The sequence below is a fragment of the Astyanax mexicanus genome, chromosome 8 (genome assembly GCF_023375975.1).
Source record: "Astyanax mexicanus isolate ESR-SI-001 chromosome 8, AstMex3_surface, whole genome shotgun sequence".
NCBI classification, from domain to species: domain Eukaryota; kingdom Metazoa; phylum Chordata; class Actinopteri; order Characiformes; family Acestrorhamphidae; genus Astyanax; species Astyanax mexicanus.
In genome coordinates this window covers 58128518-58145538 of record NC_064415.1, presented here as the reverse complement: position 1 = coordinate 58145538, position 17021 = coordinate 58128518, and the positions used below count along the sequence as shown (strand labels likewise).

Here is a 17021-nt window from a genome sequence, read left to right as displayed (position 1 = left end):
ACGCAGCTCACCTTGTGCTGATCAACATCACCCTAGGAGTGATGAGGGGAAAGAGAGAGTGCCATCTACTGATATACTGTACCAACCCAGAGAGAGCAAGGCCAGTGCTCTCTCGGGTCTCCAGCAGCTGATGGCAAGCTGCATGAGCGGGATTCAAAATATCGAACTCCCGATCATAGTGACAGAACTTTAAACTTAAAAAAATTCAAAGCTCTAAAGTCAGCCAGAAATCCTAACTGTCAAATTTTAAACCTTGTTATTTTATATAAATTGACCATATTTTTCTTTTTATTCTAATATATCCCATATTTACCCAATTTGATAGAACAATAACGCAAAAATCATTCATAACAAGTAATGCCCCATAACACAAGGAGGGTGAAGTGCATTTCTGAGTGGTAAGGTTTAGAAAAAGGTTTAGTTTTAGGACCCCCACAGGTGACCATAGGCTTCTTCTAATGGTCAGTGCTTTTCTGTAGAGGTTATACAAGCTGAGTTGAGTATTCGAAATTAATTAGATTAATTAGATGATAATCTGAATACGTTTGCATGTAACACTGCACTTTGTTCACTTCATTTTGTTCAATTTAAAGTGAAAGTCTGTGAGTTTTGGGATTTTGGGGATTTAGAGACCCCTCTGGTGAGAAAGTGTAATTGCATCAGGGATGCAGAGCACTTTTACCATTTATTTACCATAAAAAAAAAATCACAAACCAGCTCTGTAAAAAGAGCAGTCTGTGTTTCCAGGGATGGAAAAAGTCAGGAGTTTGAAAAAGCAAAGAGGAGCAGTCTTTTTAGGACTTTCTTATCACTGTTAGTGAAGCTAATCTTTCCAGAACCAGCTCTAAATCAGCAATTACACTTTAAGTCTTAAACCTGAGAACTGCCAAAGACGTATCAGGCCAAGCCAACAATTTTACACATGTCTGAAGCTCTGCAGATGCCTCTTTAGACAAGTAAAAACTCTAAAATGTATAAAGTAAGTCACTGAAGCTTACCTGAAGGAGAATAAGTCGCCTTTTTGGCATCATGTTCTCCTTCTCCACCAGTCTTACACACTGCTTTTGGATAAAAAATCCAAAAATTCAAGCAGTTCAGTTTGGTGGTTTGATGGCTTGTGATCATTTATCTTCCTCTTGATTATATTCCAGAGGTTTTTAATTTGGTAAAATAAATGAAACTCATCATTTTTAAGTGCTCTCTTATATTTTTACAGAACTGTATATTCATTTCTTTCACTTATATTGGTTAAATTAGCAAATACGCTTGAAATGAGGTGTGTTCAGGTACATTTCTGGAGTTTTGCTTGTTTATCTTGGTAACAGAAAACACAGGAGCTCCACTGACTGAATACAACCTAGACAGACGCCAACAGTCAGACGTTCATCGCTATCTCGTTAACACAGGCGCTGTGCCGAGCCAAGCGTACACCCCCACTTATTACACACACATGAACACACAGCAGCACAAACCCAACTTTTACATCAACAATAAACAGAATAGTAAATAAAATAACATTGCTGTTCCCGTAAATGAGCTGCTGGAGCTCCTTCACAGCGTTTGTTTGTTGGACACGTCCAGGTAGCTGCACCGTTACAATAGCAATCCACCAAATCCCTCAGAGCTCACCTGACTCTTAAAGAGGAATGATGAGATCTTAAAGTGACACACTGTTTGGTTAGTTAATTAAGAGAATTAGTTCATATCTTTTGCTCGTTTCAAGGTGTACTTTTCCCGTCGTTATGATAGCAAAGTCACACTGACACGCCCTAAATCAAGCTGCATGGTGCACGGTTTACTGCTCGCCTATATTGTAGTTCACTAGTTCACCAAAATAGGGACCTAAACCTGTATTGGCTGATTTTGGGTAAAATGGAAAAGTGTGAAAATTCCGATTTTTGTCCAAACTGTTCCTTTAAGCATTCTTTTATCACTGTTTTGTATTGATATATAATTTGTAATCGAGCATTGAGGTCTTACATGCAGCTGCTTTATAAACCATGCGGATTAGCCTCTCTTTAATTAACGGATTCAATCAACCTTTTCTAAAGCTGAAGCAAAAGCTCTCAGAGCTACGCAAACTAATCATGTTACTAAAATGATTCTGTAGATAAATAAGTGGAAGGATGATTGCTTCAGTCCTTTCTGTGTGTGTGTAGTGTGTGTAGTGTGTGTGTGTGTGTGTGTGTGTTTGCTCCAGGGAGAGAGCATCTTCATTTTTGGGGAAGGGATTTGCATGAGAAAGGCGCTGTATCCCTGGTATTAGTTTTCCCGAACTGCCCGGGGTTATGAAGCATTCTGCTTTATGACAGGCGCTGCTTAATCTCCCGACTTTACGACTTAATCATGTTTATAGAGCTCTGCTGATTCTGTAATACTGTAATACTGTAATACATACCGGAATAAAGATAACAGCTCCAGCTCTTCTGCTCTTCACCTCCGCCTGGGTGGTGCTCTGTTTTCCGTGGCCTGTTATCATCTCCTCTGATTCACTGCTCTCACTGTACAACACATATATCTAAATATGATAACCGGGGTTTATTAAGGCTGATGGTGATCAGAGATTAGCATGATGTGATTTACTATTTATATTTCTTATATCTGTGTTTTATAGTAGATAAACAATTAAATAATTCTGTAAATAAATAAATAAATGAATAATCCATATCCAATACTGGCTTATTCATATTGGATTCTAAATCATTCATAGCAGATTGCTGAATAATTCATAATAGATACTGAAAATGCTATAGTGTATACTACTGAATAATTAATTGAGAATGGTGAACATTTGATTGGAGGCTTTAAATAATTAATTCAGGTTACTAATTTATTCATATTTGATACTATTTAATTAAGATTGGACACATTTTAGTAGTGGAAAGGGAATAACTCATACAGGATAAAGTATAGTTAATGAAATATAGTGTAAACTAAATAATATTCATTAGGTACTGAATAATTCATAGTGAATACTGAACATGTTATAGTGTATTACTGAATAATTAATAGGGAATAGTGAACAATGTATAGAAAACTTTGAATAATTAATTGAGGTCAATTATTAATTCATATTTGATACTATTTGGAAAAGTTTGTAATAGTGGATAGGGAATAACTCATAGTGGAAAGTACATAATACATAGTGAATACTGAATAATTTCTGGAAATGGATAGTAAATTAAATATAGTGTATACTACATAATATCCATTAAGTACTGACGAATTCATAATAGATACTAAAAAAATGTTAGAGACTTTATAAGAGACTTTCAATATAATTAATTGAGTTCACTAATTCATTAATAGATTATACTATTTAATCCAGAATGGACAATGTAGTATTTTGTAATAGTACTTAAAAATGTGTAGTGGATACTTAATAATTACAGTAACTGAACCAATTACTAAATAACTGACAGCAAGTGGATAGTAAATAAAATATAGTGCATACTAAATAATACTCATCAGGTAGTGAATAATTCATAGTGAATACAGGGAGTAAAGCTCTAAACGCTTGTGTTTCTATAAGTACTGCAGTTTAATGTGTTAATATGAGGGCTGTGTTTGAGAGAGTGTGTGTGTGTGTGTGTTTGTGTGCGTGAGTAAATGAGTGTGTTGTGTTCAGAGTGTGACCCTGCTTAAAGATAAACTCTGATAAGCCGTGTTGTTTTTGTTCTTTCTGTGCCGGGTCTCACTCTGACCCGCCTCCCTGATGTGGTTCTGCATCACTCAGCTGACGGGTTGGACTCTGCTCTGTGGGCTCGTCACGCTCATTACTATCTCTACGTGCTGCTCAAGTGGTTAATGAACTCAGTTGCACCACTGACCCTAATTTCCCTTTTTTTTAGATTTACTCCAGCGGAAAGGTAACGTTCTGTCCTGGGTCAGGTGCTGCATGATCCATAAGGTGATGTAGAGAAAGCTATCAACGTTATTTCAGATTTCTGTACTGTGATCAAATGGAGGTGAATGGAAGAACACAACACCCTGCAAAGTGTATTTGTGTCCCTCATGCACCACTGATTCGAATCCCGGTCATGCAGATGCGAATGCCATCAGCTGCCGGAGCCCTGATAGAGCACAGTTGTCCTTGCTCTCTCTGGGTGGGTACAGTACAGTAGACGGCGCTCTCTTTTCCCCTCATCACTCCAAGGGTGATGTGAATCAGCACAAGGCTGCGTAGAGACCACTTCAGTTTCTGAATCAGTTTCTCTGATTTTGCTATTTATAGGTTTATGTTTGAGTAAAATGAACATTGTTGTTTTATTCTATAAACTACAGACAACATTTCTCCCAAATTACAAATAAAAATATTCTCATTTAGAGCATATATTTACAGAAAATGAGAAATGGCTGAAGGACCTCAAATAATGCAAAGAAAACAAGTTCATATTCATAAAGTTTTAAGAGTTCAGAAATCAATTTTTAGTGAAATAACCCTGGTGTTTTTTAATCACAATTTTTTTCATGCATCTTGGCATCATGTTCTCCTCCACCAGTCTTACACACTGCTTTTGGATAACCTTATGCTGCTTTACTCCTGGTGCAAAAATCCAAGCAGTTCAGTTCAGTTTGGTGGTTTGATGGTTTGTGATCATCCATCTTCCTCTTGATTATATTCCAGAGGTTTTCAAATTTCAAAGAAACTCATCATTATTTTTAAGGTTTAGTCATATGGATCCATTCACCACCACTGTAAACAATTCTGACACCAAACTTCCTCTAAATTACTTACTTTTTTAACAGTTTAATTAGAGAAATCTTCATCAAATCTGTGGATTTCCCCTTTAAATCTGGCGGAGGTGAGCCGGGGTTCAGTCTGCACTGTCAGCTGCAGCTGCAAAACTGCTGAAAAAGATGATGCTATGTTCCGCAGTTGTCTGCTGACGCATTAAAATCTGCTTTTGTCAGCGTCTCATATCCTATATGTGGGCAGGTGTCGTCGTCCAAGGCTGTGCTGACTTGGGACCAGATTTCTTTCCAGGTTCTGTGTCTTTCCACTGACCCCTACTGTACTGATCTTAAAGCTTAAAAAAGCAGCACCACTTTTTTACATACTTTTCAGAAATGCTTTGTTAGAATAGATGCTTTATGCTAATTAAGAGCAATTGAGGCTCAGTGGTTGGAGCACTGGGTTATTGATAGTAGAGCTATGGGTTCGATACCTGGAGTTTGAGAAGTTGCTCCCTGGGCAACATATAGCGGTGGCTGCCCTCCACTGTGCTCACTATGCTACTGTGCGTGTTTTCATTGCTCAGATGGTTAATGACAGGTAATGATGAGGCCACATTCCCTTTAATGCTATTTTGAATACTGAAACTGTATTCAATTAACTATTTTCAAATATGCAAGTTTATTTTCTTTTACTTAAATGCTTCTTTGTAATAGTTATGAAAACAATACAACTTTACAGTATGATTTTCAAATTATTTTAGCAACCTTAATGCAGCTTTTTTTAGCTTTCTTTGAATATGTGCTGTTACATTACATTATTGGCTATTTTATCCAAAGTGACTTACAAATAATGATGTACATTTAAAAGACAATACAGGACATAGAAGTTCAAGACAAAAAAAACATTTTTAGACAGGGCCTAAAGCAGGTCAAAGGGGAATAGTAGGACTGATGAGGAAAAAAGGAGGGGAAGAAGGAAATGAGGTTAGAAGTATTTAGTTTGTTAGAGGTGTTAGGAGTGTAAGTGGTCTTTGATGAGCTCTTACACTTTTGCCACCAACACTTTCGGCCATGACTGTAATTTAAACTGTAGGGTTATAAATATACAATATGCAAGATGTTATGCAGCACAAAATACATCTTAAAAATGTTTCTTTGTTTAGAAATAGCTATTTATACAGCTATATACTAAAAGCTCAGAAAACATGTGATGGGACATAATTGTGTAGTAGCCACCAGCGGCTGGTTCCATGCACCACCATTATAAATAAATCTTATAAATCTTATTTCTCTAAACACTTTGGCTTTGTTTGTCTAAGGTGTTTTGGTTGATAGATGCTACACATTAAAGGTTGATGTAATGCAACCCCCTTTAAAATCATTAAATATGTGTTTACATGCTAAACTATTGGTCAATCATATCAGAATTTCACTGCATTTCTGTAAATATATATGCGCTCGCAAGTTAAAACAGCTAAATCTCTCATTGCTCGTGAATTGGTATGGAAAGTTTCACTTTAAAAGTGTGGAAACTTCTACAGATTTGGTGAAAAACTGCACTGCAACATTATGTGCAGAACTAGTCCAGACAGGGAGCCAAAAATACACGACGTAATGTTCAGCTGACCTCATATAAAAGGTTGCCCTTCTGATAACACACACAACATCGCCAAGCTTGTCTCGTGTCCATATTAGGGATGTGTGAACGAGTCAGTTCATTTGAGCCGGCTCTTTTCCGGAATCACAATTCACAGATGAATCGATTCACAAGTGAATCAAACTACAGAGTAAGTCTGTGTTAAATGTTGCTTTATATTTGTAGGATTTTAGGTAGTTTAAAGTATTATTAACAGTGTAACTGATTTCATTAGTAAATGGGAGATGTGAAAGTGATTCAGTTGCTTGATTGGATCTGATAACACAGTGATTCACTCAGTAAACATCATTGCACTGTATTGTTCATGCAGTAGTCAAAGTGTTAAAGCAATGCATTAATAAAATGTATTTGACAACTAAGCTGTCTAAACAGTGAATTTAATTATTATTTAATGTAAAAACCATATGCATATATCCACATAATAATCTCATAGTAGTTTACCCTTAAATAAACCAGTCTACAAAAACAGTACCAGAAACAGCGTTTAATTCTAAAAAAAAGTGTTAAACTGAATTGGTGCATGAAAACAAAAATAAATATGTTACAATGGATTACAATGGATATTACGTATTTTGTGATTATTATTTCTAAATGTTTTGTTGCACATAACACTGTTTGAGAGCTGTTGTCCATCAGAATAGTTTATAAACCAATTAAACAGTATATTTTTACTGTTTAAGGATGGTTTATAAAATAAACACACACAGGCTTTCAATGCTTTCGAAATTATTAAATATTTTATTTAATTTGATTTATTTGCTATATAGATTTTATAGTAGATATTAGAGTCTTCTTTTCTGCTCACTACAGACAGAAAACAGCATTCTTAAATTTTTTGTTCATCACTGGAGATAATCCAGGTCTGAAAAGGTTCATTTAAGCGCAGATAAATTAAATAAAGACGTTTAAAATATAAAATATAGGGCCTTCCACTTTGTATATGAATCAATTGCTTGAATGAATCAATTGAGTCGGTTCATTAACCCGAACCCACTCTCCTCATCATCGCTCCATAAACGCGCTAGTGGCCCCGCCCACTTCACGCTAAGCCCCTCCTCTCCTCCACGTCACATTGGGTGGTGTGTGGCCACGTCATATCGGCCGCCGCGCTGTGATTGGTCGGTTCGGCTCACCAGACACCACGGCGCTTCGTTTTTCTTTGCAGGGCGCGTGAGGAGCTGAGAACGGGAACAGGCTTGGGAGGAAATGAGCTTTTACTTTTAGTTTTATTTCATTAAAACAACGCCTCAGTTAGAAAGTTAAAGTATGTAACCAGAAACAAACAGTAGAAAAGAGTCTGCAAATATAGGGTTTATTTTTTTCGACATTTAAAAAGAAGATCAGGAGTGAAACCGAGAAGAAATCGAGGTAAGTTTTAAAAATTATCAGCAGATTCTTTATAGAGAAACTATGGCTCATCATTTTCTGCTCACTAAAAATAACAGATGTGTTATGACTAAAGCTTCTTCTTTTTTTCTCGCTATTACCTTATATTTTGATTAGCATTATTAATCCCAAACTATTATCTTCAAATCCTCAGTTTCCTCTTCTTTTTTAACCTTATTTTGGTGAATAAAAACATCAGTAGTTGTTTAACCTCATGTTGTTGTGGTCCTAACTGGCTAAAGCTTTAATAGTTAAACGTTATTTTTCTAATTTTTCCTTTTTTTCATTGTCATTAAATCTCCACTTTCCCCGATTATACCTCATAGTATGGTCAATATAACGTTAACTAGTTTTCTCATAATTTTCATATTTTATATTTATTTATGTTAGCCATATAATCTACACCTCCCTCAGTTTTAAGTTACATCCTGTTTTGGGAGTTATCTAGTTAACCTAAGCATTAGAAGCTGATATCTCATTTTTTAAGATTTATGTTTATACTTATATAATATTTTGATCAACACATCACTAAGAGGTCTCCTTTTACGTTGAGTTTATTAAGTGTTTGGCATGTTTAAAGCTTGTGTTATTTTTCTCTCTTTAAGTCATCTGTACTTTGTGGTCTGTTATTATACTTCTTATTGTGTCTTTTCTCATTTCCACTTTGCATTTTGGTCATTAAAACTTTACATCACTATTTTTTATTTTATGTTTTGCCTTGAAAGCTTAAGTTTTCTCATTTTTACTTTGTATTCTGGTCATTAAAGCTTTTGTTCACAGATGTTTTAAATGTTATTTAACATGTATCTCCCTCTTTCTCTCGGTAGAGCCCCATGCCTAAGCTGGAGGACCGCTGCTGGAGCTGCTCTTGTTCCCCCGGTATGAAGTCGGAAGGGTTCCCGCTGGCCTCCAGGGCCCGGGAGGTGATGTCCGGGGTGGCCGGGTCTGTGAGCGAGGCTTTCGCCTCTGTCCGCCGGCTCCACTCCACCAACCTGGTCCGCCGCGGTCTGGTTCTGTTCACCGTCGGCGTTTTCCTCGCTCTGGTGCTTTACCTGCTGCAGATACGGAAAAACGTCGTGCTGTTTCCAGAAGAAGCTCTGGACACGTTATATTCCTCCTCGTGGTGGATCCCTCTGGGGTGCGGAACCGCAGCCGGTGAGTGAGAGACTGAGCTGGAGTTTATTCTATTGTTTTAAAAATTCCACCTTAAAAAGCAGCTGGTACGTTGTGTCGGGTGGGTGGAATACGTGGAGAATGTATGGGGTGAATAGGCTTTTTAAGGTGGAACGGATAGTTTGTATAGGAAGCTGTTATTGTTATTGTGTTGTATATTGAGTTGTAGAACATTAACCCACAACGTTTCTTTAGTATTTAACATTTTAGTTTAATCAGTTATTAAGCATGAATATACACATAAATGGCTAAAAATACCTTAACTTACACAAGTACCTTAAAAATTAGCCGGAGGCTAGCTTGCTTGCTAGCTCAGGTGTTTTGTTTTAAAGCCAATCAAGGCGTAAATTACTTAATTGACATCGTTAATTGACATCGTCACCCACTAATTAGTGTTAAATTAGTATAAAAATGCTTGTATGTAAAGTATAGCGTTCTACAGTGTGTTAATGTATCTCTACGCACATGTAAAGATGCTGCTTTAGGACAGCTCAGTTTGTTTTCCGACTCGCGTTCGGCAGCTGCTCTGCTCGCGTCGCTTAGCAACAGCCGGTGGGAGGAGCCAGCGCGGGTCAGTCTAGGTGTGCTGCGTTCTGATTCGCTCCTGTAGAACGGGTGAGCTGCCAGGTCGCCACGCGATTGGCCGGCGCGCTAAACATGCCACTCATCAAAGCAGAAATCTAACGTTGGCGTCACCAGGCAACGCCCGCCCGCCGCATTCCACGCATACGCAGATCTGGCGGGAAATCCAGTTCCAAAACAAAATTTTTGACTTGTCTTTTTATTTCATATTATATAATAAAGAATTGATTTATAAATCAAGCATTTATATTGGATCTGTTGTAGGTGAAGACATACATGTAAGTGAATGATAATACTTTAATTAATTAATTAATGATTTATTATTTTTAATCTTGTGTATACACTACGGCTGCACCTCAAATGGCTCCCTACTCCCTGTGTAGTGAACAATGCAGAAAACGACAGATTTGACTTGTTTAAAAGAGTTTATTAAATACAGCCATGTTTAATCATGCACCTACACAAACACACACACACTTTTCAGTAATATAATTTGTTATAATAGTACTGGAGTACAAATATCATTAAATTAGTCACTAAATTATAACCAAGCTAGGCAGAGTGTCAAATGACTCCATGCACCCTCCCTAGTGCACCATACTTAAAATAGTACACTAAATGTGATGTAAATACTCTGTCTACTGTTCTATATGGTTCTAATGGGTATATTCACTGTACGTCATTTGTATGGGGGTCTAACACCTTCTGTTTCTGTTTCCTCAGCTGTGGTTGGCTTGTTATACCCGTGCCTGGACAGCCACCTCGGTGAGCCTCACAAGTTCAAGAGGGAGTGGGCCAGCGTCATGCGATGCATCGCCGTGTTTGTGGGCATCAACCACGCCAGTGCTGTATCCTCATCAAACACCAAATTGACATGCATTCTAAACTAATAACTTGTTTATTTTACATGAAATTACCATTTTTAGTCTTGTGTATACACAATGTCTGCATCTCAAATGGCTCCCTACTCCCTTTTTAGTGAACAATGCAGGAAACTAGATTTCTACACCCAAAATTCATAATAGGGGAGTAAACTCAATATGATGTCATGCAAGTTGTGAATGGATTTTAATAGATTTATGTCAGACCTATCCCGTCCTATTTTCTGTTTTAGTTCAGGACATTTTTTTATGACTTGGTTCACTACATAGTCTACATCATGTTCTCCTCCATCAGTCTTACACACTGCTTTTGGATAACTTTATGCTGCTTTACTCCTGGTGCAAAAATTCAAGCAGTTTAGTTTGGTGGTTTGATGGTTTGTGATCATCCATCTTCTTCTTGATTATATTCCAGAGATTTTCAATTTGGTAAAATCAAAGAAACTTGATTTTAAACACTAGGACACACTTCTTTTCTTAACTTAAGCCAACTTGCAGAAACTGGACTTCGCCAACAACATGCAGCTCTCTCTGACTCTGGCCGCTTTGTCTCTGGGTCTGTGGTGGACTTTTGATCGGTCAAGAAGTGGCTTTGGCTTGGGACTGACCACTGCTCTCCTGGCCACACTCATCGCCCAGCTGTTGGTCTCCAATGGGATCTATCAGTAAGTTATGATCACTGGTGGAGCTTCTTTTAACTTTTAACCCCACAAAAATGACATTTACCAACAGATATTTTGATAGTTGACCACTAGTTTAACCTGTTTGTTTTCTGTTTTTTCCAGGTACACGAATACAGAGGTTCGCTCCGTTCGGTCCTGGCTGCCTTGCATCTTCTTCTCTGGGGGAGTGACTGTAGGAAACATTGGACGACAGTTGGCAATGGTCCGTTTATTTTTTGAGTTTGTATTACAACAGTGATACAGCAATATAATGTCACATTTACACTGTTTAGCCCTGTGCGGACAGGATTCGTTTCTCAGGGGGTTCTGGGGTAATTTTCTTTTATCCTCTGTGATTTTAGTCCTGTCCAGAACAATCATATAGGTGTTTTTCTCAGACGCCCTCTGAGATAAAAAATTACAGGCTGAATTATCTACTGTTTTTCTCTGAACTCCGTGCTCCTCCGGTAATTTTAGTCCCGTCCGGACGCACATCTCTGAGTTTTGTCTCCTCGCCTTTAATAAAATAGCTTATATTTGTCCACTGCCGCGCACCGTAATTACACTTTGGGCGCGCCACAGTTTCCACGGAGATCCACGTTTAAAAAAAAAACACAACAGCGAGTGGAAATGGAGGAGCTACTGAACGCTACTGATGTCATGTGACCGAGAAAAAAGCCTAAAAACTCACAGGTCCTCCTGCTTTTTCAATTGCAGTGCGGATGCAGGAGATTTATCACTGAGTAGAAGATAGAGCTTTGGTGTAAATAAGTAAAGACATCCTCTACAGGAAGATTTATTCTTCAATAATGTGGTGTAATGTCCATTTGACGGCTTAATTCGGCACATTGCTGCTGTTTAGGGTCCTTAGTGGTTCTTTAAAAGCCTCGAAAGCTGATTACCTTCCTGACTGGGTGAGCCAATCTGTTCTGTTTACAGATTGCAGCTTGTGCATTCCTCGTGTTGGTATTTGTTGTTCTTGTTGTTTTTGTTTGGGTTGCTGGCATGGACTGTGGCATCCACAGGGCCAGGATTAGGGTCATGGCAGGTTTCGTTCGGACTCTGGCAGCAGAAGTAAAATTTAGGGCTGCATACTGGAAAGAACCTGATGATATGATTGATATGATGATGTTTCACGATGCAGGAGTTATTTAGCGATATTTAGCGATAGGCGGAAGGCGAAATATTGTAATTTTCACCTGTGCTTAGCACAGGTAGCAGGTAATGTAAAGTTAATGCTGCTCCAGCAGTGCTAGCCAGGGTTAGCAGCAGGCTACAGGCCAACAATACTCACCTCTGAACCCCGAAAGAGCTAGCATGGTTAGCGTGGTTAGCATGGTTAGCGGCTAATGCTAATACTGCTCCAGTCTCTGTGCTGGGGAACTAAACTGAAACTCCCGGATAACTCTTTACTGCTCTTTAAGACCTGACTTTATATTATATTGTTATTTATTTCATTGTTATTTCTATTTGTTCTTATTTTATTTTATCTTACATAATTCTTACATAACATTGCTCTTTTGGCACCAATATATGCATTAAAATATGAGTGAACTGAACTTAAACTTTTTATATCATGTCTTGGGGGAAGACTGTACAAGCCTTAATGTTTCCTGTGCTGTTTAGTTTAGATTAGTTTGATATGGTGGTTCTAGGAAAAAAAATAAAATAACCATTTTCTATCCTTTTCTTCCTCAGGGTTCAATTGAGAAACCCCACAACGACTAGAGGTGAGCTAGAGGAGATCCTCTGCTCTGCTGAAAACCAGCTCGGACTTCCCGCCAACTCTGAACCCTCAGAATCCCTCAGCTCACCTGAGAGACCTGAGAGAGACGAGACGCTTCTGTCCACTTTACTTTCTCATCCTTTCAGCTCCTGTTCATCTCTGAGAAAGAGGAGCCCAGTCTGAGAGGACCTTTGTGCCAACTGGACAGCAAAACTCCAAATCTGACCCCTGCCTTCATCATAGTCATCATCATCCTCATCATCATCATCGTCCTTAATCGATCTGGCACTGTGTGTTGTCTGATGGGAGGAGGACACTGAGTAGCACAAGGTTAAATTAATCCAGACGGACACTTAAAGGACTGATTTAGCCTGGTGTTGATTGTGATGGAGTGTGTGCGTGCGTGTGTGTGTGTGTGTTTGAGCGTGCTCTGATATTTTGGGGTATGTGTGCAGAAGTAAGGAAGTAGGGATGCACCGATACGGACGGGAAATTTGAGGCTGGTGATATATTGATGATATTTGTCGATTCCGATGTTACCGACACCAATATGCACTTTTATATATATATATTTATATATATATATATATATAACGTACACTCATTGAAACGTTGAAGTGTATTTGTATCATATACCAATTTACATTATTGGTAAAACTTTAGTATTTTTCCAATTCTGATACAGTTCAAACATTTATATATTTTTTTTGCCAATTCTAATATGACTCCGATATCCACGTGCATCCCTAACGTGTAGATCTGAGATATTAGATCATACACACAAAAGTGTAAAAAAAAAAAAAAAGAAAGTGGTGGCCAAATGAGTGCTGCATTATATTTTTATTTTATTATTTTTATTTTTATGTTTTTTTGAGGAGGAGGGGAGGGGGGGGGGTGTATAACTCTAAACGAAAGGGAATGAAGTTAAGGCTGCGTGTGAATGTCCTCCATCCAAAGAGGCACGTTTTGATTTTTGTGTTAGATTTGTGTTATAGATCACACAGAGTATTATTTCGAGATATCAGTCTCGTTTATGGCCAACAAGCATAGAAAAAAAAAGCATGTATTTAGTTTAAAATATTACCAAAAGTGTCACAAAATTAAAACATTTTTCAATTTATATTTTAGAAAGGACCAGAAATCCCACATCCAGATTTGGACTAGAATGAATTTTTAAAAATAAGACTCCAAGAACAGGTTTAAAAGGGATTGTTAAGCAAATAGCATTATTTCACCCCTATAATAATGCTAATTAGTGGGTGTTGAATTAATTGATTACTTCATATACTTGCTCATATTGTACACTTTAAATATGCCCCTAAAGTGTTAGGTGAAGAATTAAAGGGGCATTCTGGCCTAAAACTAGCATTAGCCTTAGTTATTATTCCTAATGCAGAAACATCTGTGCATAATTAGATAACCATTTAGTTTGCATATCGTCGCTGTTCAATAAAAAAAACAAGTATCTTCAAAACAGCAACTTTACAGGAGAGCGAAAAAAAATATTTTAAACTTTTAATGGAAGTCAATGTAAAAAGAGTTTATCTCAGGTCATTTTGAAGTATTTTAAAATCAACAAAAATGGAGATACTTGTTTTTTTTTTTTTTTATTGGACAGCGATGATATATTTTGATATCCCACAGGGTTCTACTGCAGGGTCTATAAAACTGATGATAATTACGGCAGCAGTATTGTCGTAATTGGAAGTTTTAGGCTTGCGTACAGGATTTAAGGGGTTAAGCATTAAGTCATTTGAGATCATTTGCCTTAGTGTGTAAAGCTCTAGCCGGACGGGATTAGTTTTAGTTTCTAAGGGGGACGTCTGTGAAAAATATTTTATACTTCTACTCAGTGATATAACTCCTGCATTCGGACTGAAATTCTAAAAACAAACAGGAGGATCAGTGAGGTTTTTTTTTTTAGGCTTTTTTCCCGGTCACATGACATCACGGCATTCAGTAGCTCCTCCATTTCCACTCGCTGTTGTGTTTTATACATGGATCTCCGTGGAAACTGTGGTGTAACCAAAGTGTAATTACAATGCAGGTGCGCAGCAGTGGACAAATAGCAAATTTATTAAACGCAAGGAGACAAAACTCTAAAATTACTGGAGGAGCAGGGAGTTCAGAGAAAAACAGATAATTCAGCCTGTAATTTTTTTTTATCAGAGGACGTCTGAGAAAAACACGTACATGATAGTTCTGGACAGGAATAAAATCACAGAGGATCAAAAAAACCTATAAAAGAGACAAGAAAGAAAATTGCCCCAGAACCCCCTGAGAAACGGATCCCATCCAGATATGGTTTAAGCTCATAGGTTTTGTACATCAGTGTTTCACCACTGATTGACAATATTTATGTCTACAATACCCAGCATGCATTATCATTTTGTACAAAACTCGCAGCACCACTAGAAAATGTTATATGTATGTTTAATACAGATACACTTCTTGTGGTTGTGGTGGTTCCTGTTCTGGCTGGAGTGCCCCTTTAACATTTTTTTAATTTTATTTTATTTTTTTAGAATTAATAGCGAAGAAGGTGATGGTGATGAAGAGGGTGTGGATTTTTTTTTCTGCGGCCTTGAAGATTTGCAATCTGTGATTGCCTTTGTATTATAAAATTGAGTGCTTTTGCCACTGTTCCAGATGACTCTCGCATGTTCGTTTGTGTTTTTCTTTTTTGTACTTTGTACTTTTTTGTTCATTGTATGTTGCTTACCCTGCGTAATCCTCCATTCGTTATCTAATCAGAAAGACGTTTAAACGCTAGATATAGTTTGAAAGCTGGGGATGTTTTTGAGCAAAGATTTTTTTAAGTGCAATCGGTTCTTATGAGCCTGACGTACCTTCATATTTATTACTATTGTTTTGTTTCTGGTGTACAGACTCTTCCAGATCATTATGCAGTACGGAGAAACCAGCCGAGCAATATCTCTGGAGTTTTTATTTCGTGTTTTTATTTCGTGTTTTGTTTTGTTTGGTGTGTTTAGTCGAGGTCTGACCCGCAGTCCAGCGTGTAGTGGTCTAATCCACGTCTCTGTAATGAAGAAGAAGAAATCTCACACACACAGAAAAAAGTAATTCTAATGAAACCAATGACCACCTCCACTGTCTGTAGGTATTGGTGTTATTTAGTGTGTTAGTGTGTTAGCGTAGCAGGATTTAGCAGGTCTGGGTGTGTGTCATATGCAGTGCAGCTGCAGGAGAGATGGAGAACTTCACCATATTAACCTGACGTCCACATCCGAGGCTCTGCTGCAGTTCAGGGAATGTAGACGATGTTAAAAACAAAAAATGAACGAAAGCTTTATTTTTATGGAGGAACGGGGTTTCTTTGACTAAAGAGAGAGTGTGTAAGAAACAGAGTGTGTGTGAGTGTGTAAGTAAACGAGAGAAAAAAGAGAGAGAATGTGTGTGTGAGTGAGAGAGTGTGTCTTTACCATTTCGGTTGTATTGTTTCTACTATACTGGTTAAGTGAGAAAGGAAAAAAAATGAAGAAAAACAAATTAAAAATGAAGAAAATAAAACCTTCTCTCTTGAGTTGTTATTTATTTTGCTTAGTTGCTGAATTATCTGTTAGACATCTTTAAGGATTCTAGTCATTAGCACTTCACCAATTCTACAAACAAAACAAAAACCCCAGAGCATCATAGCAGCCACCTTAAATACCATAAACATAACACAAACTGCCAGACAAGGCACAACAATTAGTCAGCAACCCCATAAAACACAAGAGAAACCGTTTCACACAGAAACCACCCTGAGATAGATACCAGCAAGCATCTAGGTACTGTTTATTTTGCACAATCACTGCATTTTCTTTGGTTTGATTTCTGTCTTTGGTATGATTAACAGAACTTTGTGGAGAAAACTTTTTCCACTCTGTTTATTTCTTTATTCATGTATATTGCACTAGGTTCACCTGTTAAGCATTTTTATAATACCAAAACAAATGTTTAATACCAACCTAGGAAGCATTAAGACTTAATTTTATTTTTAGAATTAATTTTATTAATTTTCTTTATATCGAAAGTGCTGCAATATTTCTTTGAATAACAGCAACTATGTGCATAAAATGCATTATGTGACACCTGCTCATAGTTCTACTCTATTGTAAATACTTCTCTACAGGGACTTCTCTACAAGTTATGTGTGTGCATTTGCAAATCTGTCTCGTTTATTGCTTTTATTAGATGTGCATTAATAGCATTTATTTGCAGAAAATGAGAAACAACTGAAACTGAAATATAAAAGATGCAGAGCTTTCAGACAT

At 37.5% G+C, this 17021-nt stretch overlaps 1 protein-coding gene across 1 annotated transcript; it reads left to right on the top strand.

Moving 5' to 3' along the window:
- Window positions 1-7478: 7478 nt before the first annotated feature.
- insig1 (insulin induced gene 1) lies at window positions 7479-16275 on the top strand. The gene is made up of 6 exons (XM_022677758.2): window positions 7479-7702; window positions 8548-8875; window positions 10199-10323; window positions 10855-11021; window positions 11142-11241; window positions 12717-16275. The coding sequence occupies exons 2-6, from the start codon at window positions 8554-8556 to the stop codon at window positions 12744-12746; spliced, it is 744 nt and encodes a 247-aa protein (XP_022533479.1). The 5' UTR covers window positions 7479-7702; window positions 8548-8553; the 3' UTR covers window positions 12747-16275.
- The last annotated feature ends 746 nt before the right edge of the window (window positions 16276-17021 follow it).

Excerpts from the sequence above, each read along its gene's own strand:
- insig1 (XM_022677758.2), top strand. The coding sequence starts at position 8,554 with ATGCCTAAGCTGGAGGACCGCTGCTGGAGCTGCTCTTGTTCCCCCGGT. Across the intron at positions 8,876-10,198 it reads GGGGTGCGGAACCGCAGCCG|CTGTGGTTGGCTTGTTATAC; the intron begins GTGAGTGAGAGA and ends CTGTTTCCTCAG. Across the intron at positions 11,242-12,716 it reads TTGGACGACAGTTGGCAATG|GGTTCAATTGAGAAACCCCA; the intron begins GTCCGTTTATTT and ends TTTCTTCCTCAG.